Source organism: Erythrolamprus reginae, chromosome 2, assembly GCF_031021105.1.
Source record: "Erythrolamprus reginae isolate rEryReg1 chromosome 2, rEryReg1.hap1, whole genome shotgun sequence".
Classification (NCBI taxonomy): domain Eukaryota; kingdom Metazoa; phylum Chordata; class Lepidosauria; order Squamata; family Dipsadidae; genus Erythrolamprus; species Erythrolamprus reginae.
Genome location: NC_091951.1, coordinates 219,845,675 through 219,866,695, shown reverse-complemented (window position 1 = coordinate 219,866,695; position 21,021 = coordinate 219,845,675). Strand labels below are relative to the sequence as shown.

The following is a 21,021-nucleotide window of genomic DNA, read 5'->3' as shown; positions in this document are numbered from 1 at the left end:
CTTTCAATATCCTATCATAACGGAAAGAAAAAAACCCACCTCTGATATTTGAATTGGAGCTGGTTTTGATTTAATAAAAATTGACTATCAGGTTGGATTTATAAATGTAAAACAACAAATTGAGGGCACAGAACAAAGAAGAGTTTCCGATTTGAAGCAGGAGTGCCATTTTGGTGAAAAAAGAGAGGGTGTGATTCTTGGATTTTTCCTTTTTGTTGGATAAATAATGTGGATTAAATTTTGTGGCAAAAATGATATCAAGTAAAAATAAAGATGTGGAAAGCATACTCCAAGACTTTTGTAAAAAAGCAATGCGTGGGGAGGAAAGAAATATTTCAAGTCATGGATTGTGTAGAACTGAAACTGGAAAATATAATGCAAAAAATAACAAATGCAGTTCAGACAAATGAGGAAAAGATGCAGAACTTTGAAAAAGTGTTTTCGTACAATAACAAATTAGTCATAGTTCTATATTTTGCAAATATCAAAGATGTTTTTTCTTATTCAAGGCCAACTGCTGTCAAGAAGTCCATTAAAATATTAAGTCCTCCGACCAGTAGCTGCCACTCACTGCTCTCCAAATTTGTTTCTCTATTCCAATGTTCATATCAATTCTGTCCAAAAAGTATCCTTATTTCATCTTCTTTTCAAAGTTTTTAAATACCTATCACATAACATGTAGAAATGAAGTTACAAAATAATATAAGAAAAGATGAAGACTGAAAAATAGAAAAATATAAAGACTAAAATATGCAATGTATTTTTGAATAAGTTTGAGATTTGAAAAGATGAATACTGAAAATATGTAACTTTTAAGTAAGAAATATGTAGAAATGAATTTATATATGCTGGGATATAAGGGATAATAATTAGTGTTAAAGTGTATGTTTAATCAATTTATTAGTATTATATAATTATGAATAAATTGATTGCTATAAAAAGATAAAATATATGTATGAATAACATGAAATGAAGTTATAAAATAGAAAAGACAAAGATGGAAAAATAGAAGAAAATATAAAGATTGAAATAAGTAATTTTGAAATATATTGAGTAAGGGGAAAATAATGATGTGGAAAAGAGGATAATGAAATTACAAGTTGTTTTTTGATTAATGGTTTGGAACTAAGTGAAGTAAAAGAGGATATTAGGAATATATAAGTTGGGAAATGACTACATCTTTGGGGTTTTTTGGAATTAAAATAGGGGGAAAACTTAAGAGTGGGAAAAGAGACTGAAGACAGATATTAAGAGGAAAAAGATGTGAGAGATGTATTGAAAATGAAATGATAATGGATTGTAATTTTGTTAAAAAAACAAGGAATATTGTTAAGAATATTGTATGGAAATAGGAAACTCAGAAAACAAATGGTCACGACATGAGACATTGAAAGAACAAAAACAAATAAAATGTATTTAAATGAATGAATGAATGAATGAATGATTGCATGAGTCAGTTGCCAAGCATCCAAATGTAAATCATGTGACCAGAGAGATGCAGCAATGGTCATAAATGTGCAAAATGGTCATAAGTCAACTTTTTTCAATGCCACTGTAACTTTGAATGGTTGTAAGTTGAAGACTACCTGTATGGACTTTTTTTTCATATAAAACCTTTTTATAAGAAAGCAACATTCCTAGCTCATACCAAGCCAGATGTATTAAGAAGTAAAATGAGCAAGTATTTTAATTAAAATATTAGTAATAACTTTATTAGTATTAGATTATTAGATCAAATAAAATAATAACTTGAACGATAAAGATTTGGAAAAGCAGTGCTGTAGTTGCTGGAAAGTTTTAACAATAGTTACAAACCAAAGGAGAAGCAGCAATAAATGAACCTTTATTTTAAAACCTGTATGTAATAAAAATGAGTGTGCCAATTTTATATAATATTGAAAATAGTAAAAACTACATTTGCTAATGACTTTTATTAAATATAAAGATATACAATAACAGTGGAATATATTAGAATATTTATCAGTGCTTACCACCTTGTAACAATAGAGCCTCCTTTTTGAAGTGGAAATAGTTTGAAATAGTTTAGTCACAGAAAGACAGTGCAGTACTTCATTTGTTTGGTGATGCTTCATAAGGCCTTCTGCAGCAGCCCCAGATAAATAAAACTATAAAATGTTACATTCATAGAATAATCTATTCACCTTGTTCATTGTTTCCTCCATTCAACAGGAGTTCATCATTTTGCTTTTTCATTTCTGTTATATATTTGTATGCTTGATCCAGAATCATGTTCTTACTCTGTAAAGGATACAAATTTTGAATTGATTTATAATGTCTAGAGGAAATAGTATCAAAACATTAAAGCTAATAAAGCTAACACTACCATCAACTCATGCTAATATAATAGATCAGTGATGGCAAACCTTTTTTCCCTCGGGTGTCGAAGGAGTGTGCACGCATGCTATCGTGCATGATTGAGTGCCCACACCCATAATTCAATGCCTGGGAAGGGCAAAAACAGCTTCCCTTGCCTCCCGGAGGCCCTCTGGATGCCGGAAATGGATTGTTTCCCAACTTCTGGTGGGCCCAGTAGACTCGTGTTTTGCCCTCCCCAGGCTCCAAAGGCTTCCCTGGAGCCTGGGAAGGGTAAAAATGCCCCCCATACCCTCGGAGGCTCACTAAAGGCCAAAAACATCCTCCCAGAGTCTCTGTACAAGTCAAAAAGCAGCTGGCCGGCACACAAATGCATGTTGGAGCTGAGCTAGGGCAACAGCTTGCCTGCCAGCAGATATGGCTCTGCGTGCCACCTGTGGCACCCATGCCATCGGTTCGCCATTAGTGTACTAGATAATGAAAACTTTCACAAAACAATTTCCAGAAAATTTTCCATAGCTGTTTTGCTTAATTTTTTTATTTATCTCTTATTACAACTGATTTAAACAATTTCAAAATTATAATCAATTTCATTCAACTGCCACAGAATCTATTTTATTAATATATATATTTTAAAAATTGATAACCACTTCACTTAAAACAAAACTTCCCGTCACAATGATAGTCACTATGAAAGCTATCTGCAATAAGATATTTCATTGCATTTCACAGTATATTCCAATTTATTAATCCCAAGCTTTGATTGTTTGAATAAGTGTATTAGAAGAATCAACTCTAAAATCTATATACAGCTGGTATTAACATAAGTTCCTACTTGCCTGTTTCAGTGCAGGGGAACATGGAATAAGCTCACCAATTCGGTTTATACCAGCATTGATTTTCTTCTTTCGATGCCTCTCCACTATAAAAAACAGAGCCTATTGTATGTATATTTACAATTACAGGTTGCTTAGAAATAATAACACTTTTCTGTTTTGATAGTTTTTAGTTTTGCATATTTAAAAGAATCATCTGGATTCCACCCATATTAAAATTCCTTCCAACTGGGAAGCATGGTCCACTGAAGATGGGACTGGGTGCAGTGGAAAAAGGAACTGGTGAATACTGCAATTTTCGGAGTATAAGACGCACCCCCCCCAACAAAAAAGAGAGTGGAAATGTCAGTGCGTCATAGCCATTTTTGATGCCCCAAAGCCCTGCTCTGTGACTCATTTTTGCAAAAAATGAGCCTGTTTTTCACAAAAAATGGGGTGGACAGAGAGTCTGAGAAGCCTGCAGAGAGTTCCTGGGTGCTGGGTGATGGCAAAAATGCTGTTTTTGTGAAAAACGGACTGGTTTTTGCCTGTCCCCCCCCCCGCCCCCTCCCCCGGCAAAAATGGGGTGGGCAAAGGGTCTGGGAAGCCTGCAGAGAGCTCCTGGGGACTGGGGGAAGGCAAAAATGCCTCCATTAGTCTTAAAGCTGTCAAGTTTGAAGACACCGGGTTAGGGGTGCAAGGGTCTTGAAACTTGGCAAGTTTAAGACTTGTGGACTTCAACTCCCATTCCTGAGCTAGCATGCCTGGAGAAGGAATTCTGGGAGTTGAAGGCCAGAAGTCTTAAAGCTGTCAAGTTTGAAGTTTGTAAAAAGTGTACATGATTGTAAAAAGTATTCTGCCACATTGCTACATTCTGCTACATATTAAATAATATGTTACTACATCATTTGGTTCAGAATACTGTACTTTATTCCTTGCTTTCCTCTTCCAAAATCTAGGTGCGTGTTATACTCCAAAAATACGGTAAATCGATTCCCCAAATTCCTGTTCAGAATAAGGAGAAGCCCTGAGATCTACCATACTACTCCATATATATGTTCCCTGCAATAAGACTCTAAATCAGGTGGCTCTGGTGGGTTTTAGAGCTCTGGATGCTAGAAGAATCATTTTGCCCAAGCTACAGAACCTTCAAAGACACGGGGTTTGCCTACTTTTGTACTTAATCATTTTTCCTGGAAATGACTTGTAAATTACTGTTTGAATATTAAGGATTTTCAGAAGGACAAGTTTTATTATGCTGGGTGATTTTCCTCAGTAAAAAAAAGTTTCATGTAAGTCCAAGAGTGTAAAGAATAAAATCAGAAATAAGCAGCAAAGGGGTGATTAGAAGTTGATTTTAGAGTTTTTAAATGGTCTAAGCAGCCAGGTTGACCATAAAAAATTAAGAAATAATTACAAGAATATTTCTTGTGGTTTGTTTAAAATCCTATACAAAATATGATTTGATTTTAAGTGTAAGAAACCTTTCCCTTGGAAAATGTGGATTAGAGCACATTTAAGGAGACTGGTAGAAGTAACCTGGTTACTGGAGGTGATCAGAAAGAACTAAAAATTTATAACTAAGGTGCGGGCACACTAATATACAATGGCAAAAAGTATTTTAACTCTGGATTAAATCAAGGATAATTGGTAATAGTGTATCAGAAATTTCTTTTAAAAGTGCTTGTGAATATATAAACAGGTTCAAAGAAAAAGATACAAAAAAGATAGAACTGAGAATGAGGCTGTTTGAATACAGATTTAAAACTGATAGTATTTATTAATGATATGATGTTACACAAGATTCACAATGAAACTTATCATGTTTTAATAGCTAAAAGGGACACACAAATAACAATTCAGAAAAGTGATGCATATGTATGGATTTTAACTCAGAAGAGTGAAGAGGAAATCTCATACACACACGCATAATTTGATATTTTTGCATTTTTCTTAGTTTGTATTCGTTTGTCTTTGTATTTTTAAACTTTGATAAAAATTATTACTAAAAATGAAAAATATTAAATTTTTACCTGCATTATGAGTCTCTCGGTTTTTCTTCCTGTTTAAAGAAAACATGAACTATTTATTTCTGTTTAAAGTATTTTATTAAATCCATAAACATCTGTCAAGCAATGTTCTTCTGTTCTGACAAATCCTGCCCCCTCATCTTCAGTGAACATTGTACTATATAACTAATTAGCCTTAACACAAGAAAATATATGTTCCCTAAAACATACATACACAAAATTACATATATAAAACAGGCACAAAATGAGGATTTAAAATGGGTTCTCTAGTAGAAATTCAGGCTATGAACAAAAGTTCCAATATGGTTTCACTATTATGTCACCAGTAGTGTAAACAAATATAGATATAAGAAAGAGGGGAAGCATTATAAATTAATAATCTTTTCAATATTGAGGTTGAGTAGGTCCAGAATGTCTTTTAGTACAATAACCAATTAGTCATAGTTCTGTATTTTGCAAATATCAAACTTCTTGACGCTCTATTATCCTGATAGATGCTGCACCAATTTATTTTTCAATTACTGTCTCTGCAAATCTATTAAAATGACTGTATGTACATGTACATATACACAAACATAAATACAAACACAAGATTGATTAACTGATATAAATTTATCTCCTTCTCCAATCCCAAAGGACTCTGGGTTGCTTACATTTATAAATTAAAAACAATTTATACCTGCAATCTGCAATTACAATTTATACCTGTAATCTGCAATTACAAAAACATCTGCATTTGAAGAACAAGCAAGCAACAAAGTAGAACTCAAGGTGGAGGTTTGTTACTAGCAGTTCCAGGCTTGTTTTCAAAAAATGCAATTGCTTTCCTAAAGCTGAATGCTAATCTGATTTTAGGATGATTTCAAAGGAGATGCTTTTCTATTCAGTTTTCTAAGAAATTCAAGAAACTTCATATAAAAAGAAAATGCAATAGCTATTCATATCACAGAGACATACTTCTCATTTTGGCATGGAATGCCAATCTATATGCAGTATATTTTTGTACAATCCCTCTCCCCTACATTTTGCACTAAATTCCTGCTAAACATAGTATAAATTCTAGTATTACTGATATGTATGCATGCTATATTAAACCAGGCTGGACAGTAGCTACTACTATTAAGCTACTTCCAGATAAATAACACTTCAGGCAATACAGCAAAGCATATTAGAACTATTATAGTTCACCACTATTTATCATGTTGACTAATAGCTCATCTACTTTTACAGTGTCTGGCTACCTCAATACTTTTTCATTTTTGTTAAAAATAAATAGAATATGATAGTTTAATTAAAATTGAACCCCTCCTCAGTCCCACTTCTTTCATGACTATTTTACCCTTTTCAAATGAGCAGAAGCTCATTTATGGTTATTCTAATCTTCAATCTTTTCTTCCAGAGGCTGGCAAAAGACTTAATCAAAGCACAGAATCAATGCAATCTCAGCCAAATCAGTATCATTTATTTCTCTGTAGCAAGGTTAGGATTATATCATATACTTATTTGCAATTTGGAAACATACCGGTGCTGCTTCTTAAGAGGAGCTTTCTCTGTCATCTCTGGCATAGTTTGAGACAAAAGAATCTAGGAAAACAGAAAAACTCATCACAATCTTTGCAGCTACTACTGTGTTTTCCTGAAAATAAGACATCCCCTGAAAATAAGCCCTCCTCAAAAAATAAATCCTTCCCCAAAAATAAGCCCTCCCTCAAAAATCAGCCCTCCCCAAAAATATTTAAACGTGTGTGTAGCCGGTCCCTGCCATTTCCTCTGCTTAGGGTTAGGGAGACAGTTGGAAATCAGGTAAGACAGCAATATGAACCTCGTTTTCCTCCATGAGCCCAAAATAATAAGACCTCCCCAAAAATAAGGCCAAGCGTTTATTTCGGGGTTCCAAAAAATATAAGACAAGGTTCTATTTTTGGGGAAATACAGGTACAGTGGTACCTCTACTTAATTTGTTCCGTGACCAGGTTCTTAAGTAGAAAATTTTGTAAGTAGAAGCAATTCTTCCCATAGGAATCAATGTAAAAGCAAATAATGCGTGCAAACCCATTGGGAAAGAAATAAAAGCTCGGAATTTGGGTGGGAGGAGGAAGAAGAGGAGGAGGACAGTCGCTGCCGAAGGAAGAAGGTGAGGTGAGGGGAATAAAAAAAAATCCAAAACTTTAAGGCTTAAAAAAAAAAAGAGGGACTCTGAGGCGGCAAGGAGGAGCACGCACCTCCCATACACCCGGCACCAGGCTGCCTCCCATACACTGCGCCAGAGAGAGAAAGCCCCTCAGGCAGGCAAGAGGGGGGAACATCCTGCTCCTTTCACCGAACTGCTGCTGCTACCTGCTTCCTCTTCCTTCCTATGCTGAACGGCTCCCTTCTCTGCTTGCTCTCTCTCTTTGTAGCCGGAGCCTTTCCTTCACTGTTTGGCTGAAGCCGGCCGGGGCAAAGCACCCCCTTTTGCCTTTCCATGCTCAAATGCTGTGGGAGGCAACCTCGCGTTGGATGTATGTGAGGCAGCACAAGGGTGTCACCACAGCAAAGTGGTTTATTCCCTCTCCAAGCGCCCAGAGAAAGGAAAACACTCCGTTCGCTGTGGGCTGCACAGAGCGAAGGGAGCATTTCTTTTCTCTGGATGCTGGCAGAAGTTTATTCCCTCTCCAAGTGCCCAGAGAAAGGAAAATCTTTCTTTCACTCTGGACTGCCAAAACCTTCTTAGGCTGCCCAGAGCGAAGGGAGCATTTCTTTTCTCTGGGCGCTGGCAGAGGTTTATTCCCTCTCCAAGTGCCCATAGAAAGGAAAATGCTTTGTTTGCTGTGGACTGCCAAAGCCTACTTAAGTGCCACTGAAAGGCTCCTCTGGCAGCCCAGAAAAGCCAGGATTAAAGGGGGAATGACAGGAAACTGTCCAGGCCTTCGTGCCGCTCTCAAATTTCCTGGGAAATTTTTCCCGGCTCAGGTTCTTAAGTAGAAAATGGTTCTTAAGAAGAGGCAAAAAAATCTTGAACACCCAGTTCTTATCTAGAAAAGTTCTTAAGTAGAGACGTTCTTAGGTAGAGGTACCACTGTATATCAATTCTCATTACAATTGAAAACACATGTGTTTGTAGCATTCTTTCACTACAATTTTGAAATAATTTTACATTAGTACAATTTATTAAAGAAACTGTCAAAGGTATTAATATATCTATGAATTGAACAGTGAAGCAGAAGCAACAATGCAAATTTCTCTATTTAACTACCCATATATTATTTATGCTTACCACCAAACTATTTAGTTTATTAGTTTGTGAGCATTCTATGATTTCTACTGCATCCAAAGATACTTCAAATCTTAGATTAATAAAATTGTCTGAAATATCGAAGCCTTATTTATATTTTATTTTAATATCTTCATAAATGATCTAGCTGGTGGAGGGGGACAACTAATCAAATCTGCTGATGATATGAAGCTGGGGGGGTGGGACTGTTAATTTATCAGAAGATATTCTCAGAAGGATCTTGACAGACCTGTGCACTGGGTCCTATCCAACAAGATGTGGTTTAGTGGCAAAAAAAGGTAAGGTCTTGAACTTTTGCAGGGGGGTGTGTGGAAAGCACAGCTACATAAGCAGTGTTTGATTCAACAGTAGTGTCTATGAGAGGGACCTAGATGTCCTGGTAAAACTACCACTTTAGTATGAACCAGCAGTGTGGTGCAACTGCCAAAAAAGCCAATGCAGACCTGGGCTACATCAACAGGGGGATTGCATTAAGTGACAGTACCAATTTATACTACATTGGTGAGGCCACATTTTGGATACTGCATCCAGTTCTGGTCACAAAAGGAAAAAGATGCTGAGGCTCAAAGAGTACATAGAAGAATTCCCTTCCAACCCTATGATTCGATGCATCAGTCACAAAGGACAATTTATGAGAAGGCTGACTAAAAAGCCCTATTTCTGAGTCATGAATGTCTAATGTAATAGCAACATCCAATTTTATATTTAGTGTAAAATGTTGCAGTAACTTTAGTGAGTCTTTTTATTAGTTAATAAAACCTGATATTAATCTACATAGGACATTACATTTTTTCAAATACACCAGCGTTAGACATATCTACAGGTGGTGGCTACATAAGTAATGGAGGGAAAAAGCATTTTTCTTTCTCTGACTAAAAGAAACTAAACACACATACAGCAGTGTAAATCTATAGAGGAGAACCGGAAAAAAAATAAGGACAATGAAATAAACAATTATCACACGGAGTAACACACTCAGTGGAAGTGATTTAGAAGATATTCTTTACCATGCAATTAATAAATAACTTTTAGGCTACTGCAGGAAAACAAGGACAGATGATAGGTATAAAGCAGCAAGAATACAAAGCTGGAAGAGGCGAGCATGACTACTTTCTGAAAGACAAATGACATAATTATGATCCTTGTGATAAATGCTCATGTTTCTTCAGCACTCAGCGGACTGCACTGGCTGCCAATTCATTTCTGGACCCAATTCAAAGTGTTGGTTATGACCTATAAAGCCCTACGTGGCATCGGACCAGATTACTTACAGGACTGCCTTCTGCCGCATAATCCCAGCGTCTGGTTAGGTCCCACAGAGTTGGCTTTCTCCCGGTCCCATCAACTAGACAATGTCACTTAGCGGGTCCTAGGGGAAGAGCCTTCTCTGTGGGGGCCCTTAGCCTCTGGAATCAGCTCCCCCCAGAGATTTGCACTGCCCCCACCCTCCTTGCTTTTCTTCTGAATCTGAAAACTTACGTACTACAGCCTCTGGGCATTGAATGTATAAGATGTTTGTGGTGTGTATTTGAGTAAATGTTTAACTTTTTTAGAATATTTTAAATTAATTATTTATGTTAATTGGATTTAGATGTATTTTATATATTGTGTTTTTTATTGATATGTTGTGAACCGCCCCGAGTCCATGGAGAGGGGCAGCATACAAGTCCAATATATAAATAAATAAATATAAATAAAAAATAAAAAATAAATAAGTAAATAAGTAAATAAATAAATAAATAAACAAATAAATATATGCAAATGTATGCATAGCAGATACAAGTACTTTCCAAATATCACAAAGTTCACCAAGAGTTACTTTTCCTGGTTATCAGTAGCAATTATCACTCTATTTATCTTGGGCTCTTTGAAGCTCTAAGAAAAAACTCCTAAATCTCTTAATCTTTTATCAGAAACGAAAAATCACATTTTCAGACTTTTCTTCATTTGCTACTTGTACATATACACATGAATTTGATTTATGTTCAAAGAATGTTTGTGCGCACATGCGCACAGAATTGCATTCATCCAAAATCCTGAACACTTTTTCTCAAAATCCAAATCTACTTTTTTCATTACTACCATAGATTGGAGCTTAACGTTTATTGATTATTTGGAGTTATAGACTGCCCTTCTCCGTAGACTCATACAACTATTACCAACCTACTTTCATATACATCTAAAACAATATAGCTGAAATAATTCCTATTTTAGGACATATATTTTAGTCCATTCACCCATAACTAAGTCAATACCTTTTTTTTAGGTGTACATTCATCAAATAGCTGTCATGGTGGGTTCTGCCTTGATCCTTCCTGGGATCTTTCAGGATACTTTTTTCATCTTTGATTTTTTCCTCAAAGCCATACAAGAGAGACTGAGGACCAGAAACAAGCCCTTTTGAAAGTATCCTGAGAGAGAAGCAAGTAGAAGGAAACGAATATACAGTAGTGCCAGTTGTGCACAAGGAAACAACAGAAGGAGGACCAAATGAAAGGAAATAATAATTAAAAAGGAGGGGGGAAGAAGAGAAACTCACTACTGAAAACAAGAGTGACAGTTAAACGGAATCTAAGACAGAGACAGAGCGGTTTTTTAAAGAAAAATCTGCAGTTATCATTTCACCATCTCTTGGAAATATCAAGTCAAAATAGCTTCTTTTTTTAAGATGGTATTTTACTTAGTTGTTAGGTTATTAATCTGTGGCTAGTTGTAGTATGTTACTCCAGGCTCATAGTTTGTAAAATAGGAACTTTTCATTAGGGGACAAAAGAGTGATGCTTCTGTTATCACTGAGGGAAGAATAATGACAGAAAATTGGCATTGTGGAAAAAGTGAGGTTTGAGTGCAACTAAGGCTCAGGATGACATGCTGAAGAAACAGGGCTACCAGACTGAACAAGAACTTTTGAAATATATTCACTGAGTAACAATGGGGGAGGGGGGAGCTTGTTATTGAACTCACTGCTCTTTTATTGGACTAGGGAGGCTCCCAAGAGAGATATTTTTTTATTGTAGTGCTTATTATTTTCTGTCCTTATTACATCTCGAGATATTTAAATGACCACCCTGCTCAGAGATGGGATAAGGTAAGGTTCTCTGTATAATTTTGCATGTTTCTTGATGGAGAAAGTCTAGAGGTATATGTCAGTTGGACAGAGTCCAACATGATGTTGAGACTGGATCTTGTGCTATGAATCAAGGATATTTTTGAGCTCATTATGCTCAAGACAGTGGATAGCAGTTTGCCAAATGCAATGTGATTCGTGCTTTTCCTAGTTCCAGGAAGGAATTAGGCAGAAAGGAATTACTGGATATGGGAAACTGATAATGCTTGTTTGCAATGCCACTTGTTTTAAGATGAATTTGTGTACTATCTCTTGAAAAAGCTCTCCTTGAATACAGCCAAACTTCCTTGTTGAGGGAGGGGAGTGACTCAAAGAGTGATAGCGATAAAAGATATGGATTATCTAGATTCCATGGGATGTAAATGGCATTAGTCACATTGATAGATGACCACCTGACCCTTGATGGGGAACACTATATCCTTCCTAGTCCTTTTAAAATTCTTTTGATCATAGCATCATATTGGATTGTCAGCAGGAGTTACGGGTTCAAAGTGTTCTTCAGTGGCTTTTTTCTTGAGTGGATAGTCTATAATCAAGGTGGAACAGTGTTTGGGTGTAATTTCACCTATGTGTCACAGCGCATAGTGCTTTCTCATATATAATTTTTTCATTATATTTTTCATTTTTAATATTCTGTAAGGTACCGGGGGGAAAAAGAATACAACAGAACAGTCCAGAATAATACAGTCAACATTCACTCACAGGCGGCGGTGCAACGCTAAATTGCGCTTGCTGCTGCAGCTCATAGGTTTTTGCAGGACCAGCACGATTTTGCTGCTGCACCTGTGGAGGAAGCAAAATCGTGCACGGAGCCGCAGGCGTGCCCGTGTTTCAGCATGCGTGGAAGCAAAAAACCCTCACCAAAACATGAGTGCACCTACGCTTCCGTGCGCGATTTTGCTTCCTCTACAGGTGCAGCAGCAAAATCGCGCTGGTCCCGCAAGAACTTATGAGCCACGGCAGCGAGCGCAATTTAGAGTTCGAGCTCGTAGCCCAACGCTGCTCACAGGTTACACATAACACTCAATTTATCAATAAAAGAGTTATTATTAGCATTTGTGTAATCTTTCCAGAGCTGGTAAAACATGATTCATTCCTCTAACCATAGCAAAATAGCATAAGCAACTAGCAAAATAGCACAAGCAACTTCCTTAACAGAAGCAAAAAGCAAAGGTTAGATTGATTCATGTCAATATATCTTTTCAATAGTTATCTAAACATTTTCAGTTTAGAGCAATTCTTTCTGCTTCATCTTATGACTTTGATTGATTCCATTAGGTTGTTGTCAACCCTTAGCAACCATACAGACATATTTTCTCCATGGCAATCTGTTCTTAAGAGTCTTTCAGCTCTTCCAACAGTTTCTATCGTATAGGAAACAAAATAATTACTTTGTTAAGAGTTTTGTTCCTTTTGTAGAACACAATACTATATATTAGAGAAAGGAATAGACAATAGTGTTTGATTAGTTTTTAATTTAATATCTACTGAGGCAGAAATTACCCTTATATACAAAATTCGTTTAAATGGAAAATTTGAAATTCCTTATGTGGAAGTCTAACAACTAATTGATCTGAAATAATATATGAATTTTGATGATTAATAAAGAGAGTTGAAATTCAAATGTATAATTAATATGAGTATGAGATATTATGATAAATTATAAGTCAAAATGTATTTTAGAGGCATTTAGTTAAGATAAAAGATTGGACAAGAAAAACAAACAATGAGGAAAGAGATTAAGGAAGGGGAGAAAACAATAGGTCTAAAATTAAGAAGCACACAAAATAATAATTACGGTAGTCTGGAAAGTTAAACCAACAGCGGTTAAGTTGGAGTAAAAATTTAGATTCAATAGATGAAGAACCCAGAAGGCAAAATTAGGTTTTCTTTTTGGAGGTAGCTTTTTTTTCGGGGACATATACCTAGAATAAAGTGTCTTATATAAGTAAATGGCACAATAATAAGAATTTTTGGAAGAGCCATTGTTAGTCTGCTAATTATGAAGTGAGTTAGGAGAAAAAACAGTCTGGGAAAGGTAAAGAAGAGGGAGGGGGGGAAAAAGTAGAGACAGATAGATGGGGAATAAAGGAGTTAGAAGGTAGGGGGAGGGGATAGAGAGAGGGACAGGAGTGCAAGGGGGGGAAAGGGGGGCAGGCTGATGATTGTTGAATGATTGATAAAAATGTACAACTATGTATTTTATTTTAATATTTTAAGGTACTGTATATGCATGTTAATTTGTATGTGATGTAGAGGATAAAAATAAAAAATTGGGGGGAAACCTAAATAAACTAAATCTTTATCTGCATCGATATTAGTTAACGTCCATACCTACTGTATACTGAATCAAAGGTGGCAACCTAATCAACAAATGCTACATTAAAACATTCTCTAATATGGCTGATAGCTTTTGAACCAAGATAAAATAAAAGTCAGCATTGGTCAATTGTGATCTGTCCCTTTCTGAAACTTATTTGTTCATTTTAACCTTGCCAGTTAAGAACGGTAGCTGTACATCATTGATGTACTGATGCCATGAATTTTCCCATCAGCTTCATGCAGATTTTAAATAATACAAAGTTAAGGTGGAACCTAACAAGATTCCTCTGCACAATTCCACCCAACATAAGTACATATATGTTACTGTATCTCAGTAATATCTTCTGATAATATTAAAGCACATAGAAGTGAATATGCTGCAAAGCAGCACTGTCGTCTCCATCTCTCTCTCTCCAAAAGGCCATGGTCTGGTGTTTCTTAAAGAGTGATTCGAGGGTTCTCGAGACCTTCTCAGGATTTGCAAAATCAAAATTATTGCCAGATATTGATAGTTGCACAAATTTAAAACAATGTCTGTCTTCTCATTTGTTTTGTTCATTAAAATAGCATTTTCATTAAAATATTTCTGTTAATACAATACTATCGGGGCTAATCTTATTTTTACATGATTCAATAAATATATAGCCTACAAATGCAGCAATTTTAATTTTAATAAATATAATCCATAAAAACAAGAGTTATTTTGGGATACTTCATAGCAGGGGTGGGTTCTGGAGTCTGCTACTGTCAGTTTGCTCAGGGACATGCATGTGCAGTACTAAAAAAAAGCTCCTGCATACATGCAGAAGCAAAAAACAAGATGGCGCCACTGAGGGAACCAGCTTGGGGGTGTGGCAGGTCTGGGCCGCTGTCGATTCCAGCAACCCAGGCCAACTGACTAACGAACCCACCTCTGCTCCATAAGTTTCAAAAACTGGAAGATGTCCTGAAAGCAAAAAGTTTAAGAAACATTGCCATAGTTAAAGAATTAAAAACCATTGAGACATTTTATATTTCTATATACAGTACATCTTACCTTTCCTTCTTTTATTTTTTCCCTATGATTGCTGTCCTATTTATACTACTACATTTATTCATGGATATCTTGGTTTTTAGAAAAAGAGAAGCCTCTATCAATACATATTTTTTCTCTCTCTTATTTTTCTGCTCTTCCATTGTTATGCATCCTCAATACAGTAATCCCTCGCTACTTCACGGCTCATCTTTCACGGATTCACTATTTCACGGATTTTCAAAGTGGGCTTAAATCCATTAAAAAATTTAAATCCATTAAAAATTCATAAAATTCTTCTACAGTACTACTCTATTAAAGAAACTGGTAGGATATCACATATAATTGCAGCTGAGAAACATTATAGAATGATTGTTTAATGCAAAGGGTGGGTTTTAAAAGTCCAAATACTCGTTAAATACATAAAAAAATATCTTTCCTCTACTTCAAAGAAATTTGTTTTTCACGGGTGCTCTTGGAACACATCCCCAGCGAAAAACGAGCGATCACTGTACTTCTTAATTTTACTCCCACCACCTATGCACTTACTCACCAGAATTGCTCTGAAGGAGCTCTATTACAGTAATATTTACTTTTACTGGACTGCATTGTTTGAACATGTTCCTATTTACAATTCTAAAAACTTGTTAACTGAGTATAAGAAAATACTGTTAATTGTTGTGGCGCACTATCCTTTATTACGCAAGAGAATATACAAGACAAATACTTGAATTTGTATCAAAAGGTTGTAGTTAGGAGAAGAGTGCAAGGCAAGACTGTGTTGTGTGTCTCCCAATTCTGGAATTTTTAAACAAAGTGCCATTGCCTTTTGTCCTACCTGCATGTGCTATTTTTTTAACAAGTTCCATAAGTGTCATCATGGGCTGCTATCACTATAACTAATACAGATCATCCTTCAAAGAAGTCAAAGCTATCTTTGCACAAAGCCAGTTCTAAACCCATGGTGGAAACAATCTAGGTTATCCATATTTTCTCAGGAATTCAGAGATACAACTTCCCCATTCATTCAACAGCTTGAATAGATAGGAATGTTTGACATACCGTAAATCACTATTTATTAAAGATAATTGAGTGTGCAAATTCTTAAATAAGCTCATCACTGTCTCTGTTAAAAAAGTAAGGATCTGTTCTTGTCAATGACAGGTGTTCCACTCACAAAGTAGAATACTTAGAATACTCCAGGCAGGAACATACTGTACTAGGAAAAAATAAAACTGACTCATATTCATATGGTGCACTAAACACCCCAGGTATATGTTCTGTCTGGGTCCCCCCAGACGCCAACACCAACTAAAAAGAGTATCCAGACCCACTGGTAAAAAGCAAAGGCAGTTTATATATTTGAAAGCAAACACAGGTAACAAAAACTGTTCTTACAGACAGGAACGTTATGAAGCTTCACAGAGGTTTCACGACGGCCAGGCAATAAAACAGGATTCTTGCTGGCAAAAACAACACTGGAGGTAATAAAACCCACGCCTCCCCCAAGTCTTCAGCCTTTGAAGCCACAAGCCAGGATCAGAGACGCCAAGAATCGAAGCAAGGTCACAGGACTCCCAATTGATAACTCTCCACAATACAGTAAGGGCGGGCCTGCCTTTTCAACCCTGCTGAGGAGAACCACACCCAAACCCAGCTGTTACCAATTCAGGGATGGAAATACCTTGCTAATTGGCCCCTTCTTTGGGCTGCCCGTCTCTGCCTCATATCTATGATAGCCTGGGCGTCATCTAATGAATCCAGGCTACTCGCTGGGGAGAGCCCCCCCCCCCGGGGGTCTCAGGCTGCTCTCCCTCCTCCTCTTCCTCTTCTGCCTGGTCCTCCCCCTCCTGTTCATTGTCCTCCCCCTCTGAGCATGGATCCGGCAGAGTTCCAGCCGTTCCCTGAGGAGCCTCAGGCTGAATCACAACAGTATATAAATTTGATAAATAATTATATTGTCCAATATAGTGTCAAGGTCAGCATTATTTTACATTTTTATCCTTAAAAATATGTGCAAACATCTCAGAATTGTATTATTATTATTATTGTTGTTGTTGTTGTTGTTATTATATTTGTATGCCGCCCCTCTCCGAAGACTAGTAGATTAGTACGCTGCCTGAGACCATCATGGCTTGTTTTCTACTCACTATGGAAAGCTACCACTTCTTTGCATCTGTGATTGCGATAGCATGTATTTTATTATAGCACCTGTACTACGGCATGTCCCTCTGTGTAATAATTGTTCAAGCCACCTATCCTCACACTTACCAGTTATAACCATTCCTTATACCATGATATAGGTCAACAAAAATAGACTCTTTTGAGGATCTTACAACTTAGATGGTTCATAAGGGAGAATATAATGTATCTTTTTTTAATGTACGTTGAGAGCATATGCACCAAGACAAATTCCTTGTGTGTCCAATCACACTTGGCCAATAAAATTCTATTCTATTCTATTCTATAACCTTTCAAATGGTATGTTCCAAAGTCAAACAGGTCTTTAAAGATCATAATGAATGCTATGAACTCTGGAGTAGAGCAAATCAGTAGCCAGTTAAGATGTTGAAATAAATGAAGTACATTAATTCTTTATAGCTCCAAATAGCACTAATACTATTATAGCTACAATTTCCTTATCAGACTTTTCCTTATAAAGATTAGACATACTGATTGTTAGGATTATTTATTGATTTGATTTATATCCTTCTTTTATCGTTTTCATAAATAACTCAGTAATAAAATGGAGTATGTTGAACTTTGCAAGACCATAAGAAAACGTATCCAAGAAATCAGTTTAACAAAAAGCTTGTAAAAAAGGGATTAATAGAGCAAAATGCAAGCTTAGAAATACAAGAAAGACCCTTTTTGCATTAAAACATGAAGATAACTCTGCATGTAGAACAGGACAGGAAAGGTTAGAAATAATTGAAAAATTCTATTCAGAGCTATACAAAGATCAAAGTCACTCAAAAGTAACAACACTCACAAAAAAGGAAATGCCAAGTATTCTAGTATAGGAAGAATCAAGTACAATAAAATCGATGAAAAATGACAAAGCTTCAGGAAATGATGCTACCAAAACTATACTTGAGATGTCTCAGAGAGGAAAAAATACCCAATGCATGGAAAAATGCCGCACAAGAAAGGATCCCAAGGCGATTTAAAGAATTATTGCCCAATAAGCCTTCTTTCAGTTATCTACAAGGTTTTCACCAAAACAATAGTAAAAAGAATATTAAGAATATTAAATGATGTACAGCCAAAGGAGCATGGAGGGTTCAGAAGTGGTTACAGCAGTGTTTCCCAACCTTGGCAACTTGGAGATATTTGGACTTCAACCCCGAGAATTCCCCAGCCAGTGAATGCTGTCTGGGGAATTCTGGGAGTTGAAGTCCAAATATCTTCAAGTTGCCAAGTTTGGGAAACACTGGGTTATAGCACAATGGATCACATCCAGGTCATTGGAAGACACAGTGAGTACACCATGTCTCTGTGCATGGCTTTCACTTACTATGAAAAGGTACTTGAGTCAGGTGTGAAATTCATTTACCTTCCCTACCGGTTTGTAAATGTCCATGCGCTGTGCTTTCTCTCTCACTTCACTTGCACGCACTGTCGTCTGCATATGCACAAAGCCTTCCCTGCATGCACAGAGCCTGAAAATCATCGCAAAAAAGGGATGGCATGAGATCCATGCGGGTGGCAGGGCTTTGTGCAATCGGCCCTACTAGCTTGCACGAGTCGGATAAAAGCAGTTGAATTTCATCCCTGATTTTAGTCAGTATTCCAGCAAGCAATAATCAATGCATTGCTCAACCAAGGCATAGACACTGCTTATATAAATTTACTACAATCAATATATGAAAATACAACAGTAACAATCTGCTTTAATGATCTTAAAGTGAAAATGAACATAACGTGAAACAATATCACTTATTCTTTTCCTCAGCTTGCCTTGATGAAGCATTTTGCAAAGAACTAGTTTGGTTCTTCTGGAACACTGATATTGGGCAAAAGATGAAATAAAAATCAATGGCATCTTTTTAAATCATTTAAGATTTGCAGATGATGTTCTCATAAGACCCAGAAGAGCTACAAAGACACATACAGGAGCTGCAACAAAGCAGGAGGACCATTTGGCTTAAAATTAAACCTGAAAAAGAGCCAGGTTATGTTTAATAAATTCACGAAAGAATTTTTTTATATCTGAGAAGAACTGAATGTAATAGACCACTATGTATAACTTGGCCAATAGATCTCAATAGAAGGTGATACAAAAATAGAAATTGAACAGCATGTTAAATGTGGTTAGCAGGGATTTGGCAAGTTAAGTGTAATTTTCAAGAACGACCTCCACCTATGCCTAAAAAGAAAAGTTTTCGATCAGTGTGTGCTACCTATTCTAGCATATGCCAGTGAAACATGGATACTAAGCTCACAATGAATACAAAAGCTTCAAGTGGTGCAATGACCCATGGAAAGATACATGCTCGGCATCACAAGACAAGAGAGAAAGATCTGTACATGAATTAGAAAACAAATGAAAATATAGAGTGTCATCAAGAGAAGAGCCGTTGTACTCACCTGAACGGTCTTCTCAATGCGCTGCGTGGAGAGTCCAACACTCTAGTCTTATTGGTAGGGACTGAGTTTAAAATTTAAATATTTAAATTGGCTACACCCCCCAACCGACCCCTAGGGTCCAGTTTTTAAACGAAGGCGTAGACAGGTGTAGTATAAATATATAAAACTTTATTGACATAAAACAATAACTGCGACCCTGAGCCGATAGGCCGGGTGGGTTTGGACTCTCCACGCAGCGCATTGAGAAGACCGTTCAGGTGAGTACAACGGCTCTTCTCCAATGCGCTGCTTAGGAGAGTCCAACATGGGATATACCCAAGCTACTGAGACAGGGAGGGAACAGGCCCGGCCAGGGGAGCAGTGGAGATGTCCACACTCTGGAGGACCCGCCTGCCAAAGTCTGCTTCTGCCACTGCAAAGAGGTCCAGCCGGTAGTGTCTAATAAACGTTGTTGGGGATGCCCATGTAGCTGCTCTGCAGATGTCCTCGACAGACGCTTGGTGTTCCAAGCGGCGGAAGTAGCCGCGCTTCTTGTGGAGTGGGCTGTAATCCCCTGTGGAACTTGCAGGGATTGGGACTTATATGCTTCAGTTATGCAGGTGCGTATCCAACGTCCGATGGTTTGGGAAGATACCTTCTGACCCAAGGAAGTCGGCAGGAAGGAGATAAACATCGCCTCGGATTTCCTAAGATGTTGTGTCCTGTGAATGTATATTTCGAGGGCTCGCCTGATGTCTAATTTGTGCCAACGGAGCTCGTTGGGGTCAGTGGCTTCCGCATAGAAATCAGGTAGTATGACTTCCTGAGCACGGTGAAAAGGTGTGTTCATCTTTGGTAAAAATGCTGGATCTAGTCGCAGCACCACCCTGTTTTGGTGGAACACACATAGGTCCTGTCTCACCGATAGGGCCGACAATTCCGATACCCTTCTGGCTGACGTCACTGCGATCAAGAAGGCTGTCTTTATTGAAAGGTAGCGCAGTGGAACTGATTTTATTGGCTCGAATGGAGGGCCTGTTAGTGCCTGTAGCACTAGCGTGAGGTCCCAGGTAGGGTATCTGTGTACCACTTGAGGTCTCAGGTTCCCTGCACCACGGAGGAAGTCCCGGATGCAAGGGTGGTGGTACAGAGATCTCCAATTGTCCAAGTGGATTACCGTGGAAAGGGCCGCTACGTGCCGACGGAGGGTGTTAGGTGCAAGTCCTTTATCCAGTCCTGCCTGAAGAAAGGATAAAATCTGTTCCAACGATTCCTTAAGCGGATCCAAGTTCTTCGATTTACAGAAATTGAAATATGTTGTCCATGTTGCACCGTAAATTCTGGTGGTTGAGGCTCGACGGGCTGCCTGTATTGTCGAGATTACATCTTCAGGTAGCGAGAGAGATCTTAGTCGACACCCCTCAAGCGCCAAGCGGTGAGATGCCACCACTGAGGATCCGGATGGAGGACCGACCCTTGGGAGCGTGCTATCCGATTGTCTGGGATCCTCCATGGTCTGGAGACCGACAGATTCTGCA

At 37.4% G+C, this 21,021-nt stretch overlaps 1 protein-coding gene across 3 annotated transcripts in view; it reads right to left on the bottom strand.

Moving 5' to 3' along the window:
* The window catches only part of USF3 (upstream transcription factor family member 3), a 41,516-nt gene that overhangs the window by 10,317 nt on the left and 10,178 nt on the right, over window positions 1–21,021 (bottom strand). The window contains exons 2-6 of one of the 3 annotated variants that reach the window (XM_070741922.1): window positions 18,471–18,576; window positions 6,702–6,763; window positions 5,183–5,211; window positions 3,174–3,256; window positions 2,163–2,259 (exon numbers count right to left, since the gene is read on the bottom strand). In XM_070741922.1, coding sequence (XP_070598023.1) covers window positions 2,163–2,259; window positions 3,174–3,256; window positions 5,183–5,211; window positions 6,702–6,763; window positions 18,471–18,545 — 346 coding nt within the window. In that variant the 5' untranslated portion in view covers window positions 18,546–18,576. The remainder of the gene's footprint in view (window positions 1–2,162; window positions 2,260–3,173; window positions 3,257–5,182; window positions 5,212–6,701; window positions 6,764–18,470; window positions 18,577–21,021) is intronic. The other 2 variants (XM_070741923.1, XM_070741924.1) reach the window with 2 other exon arrangements.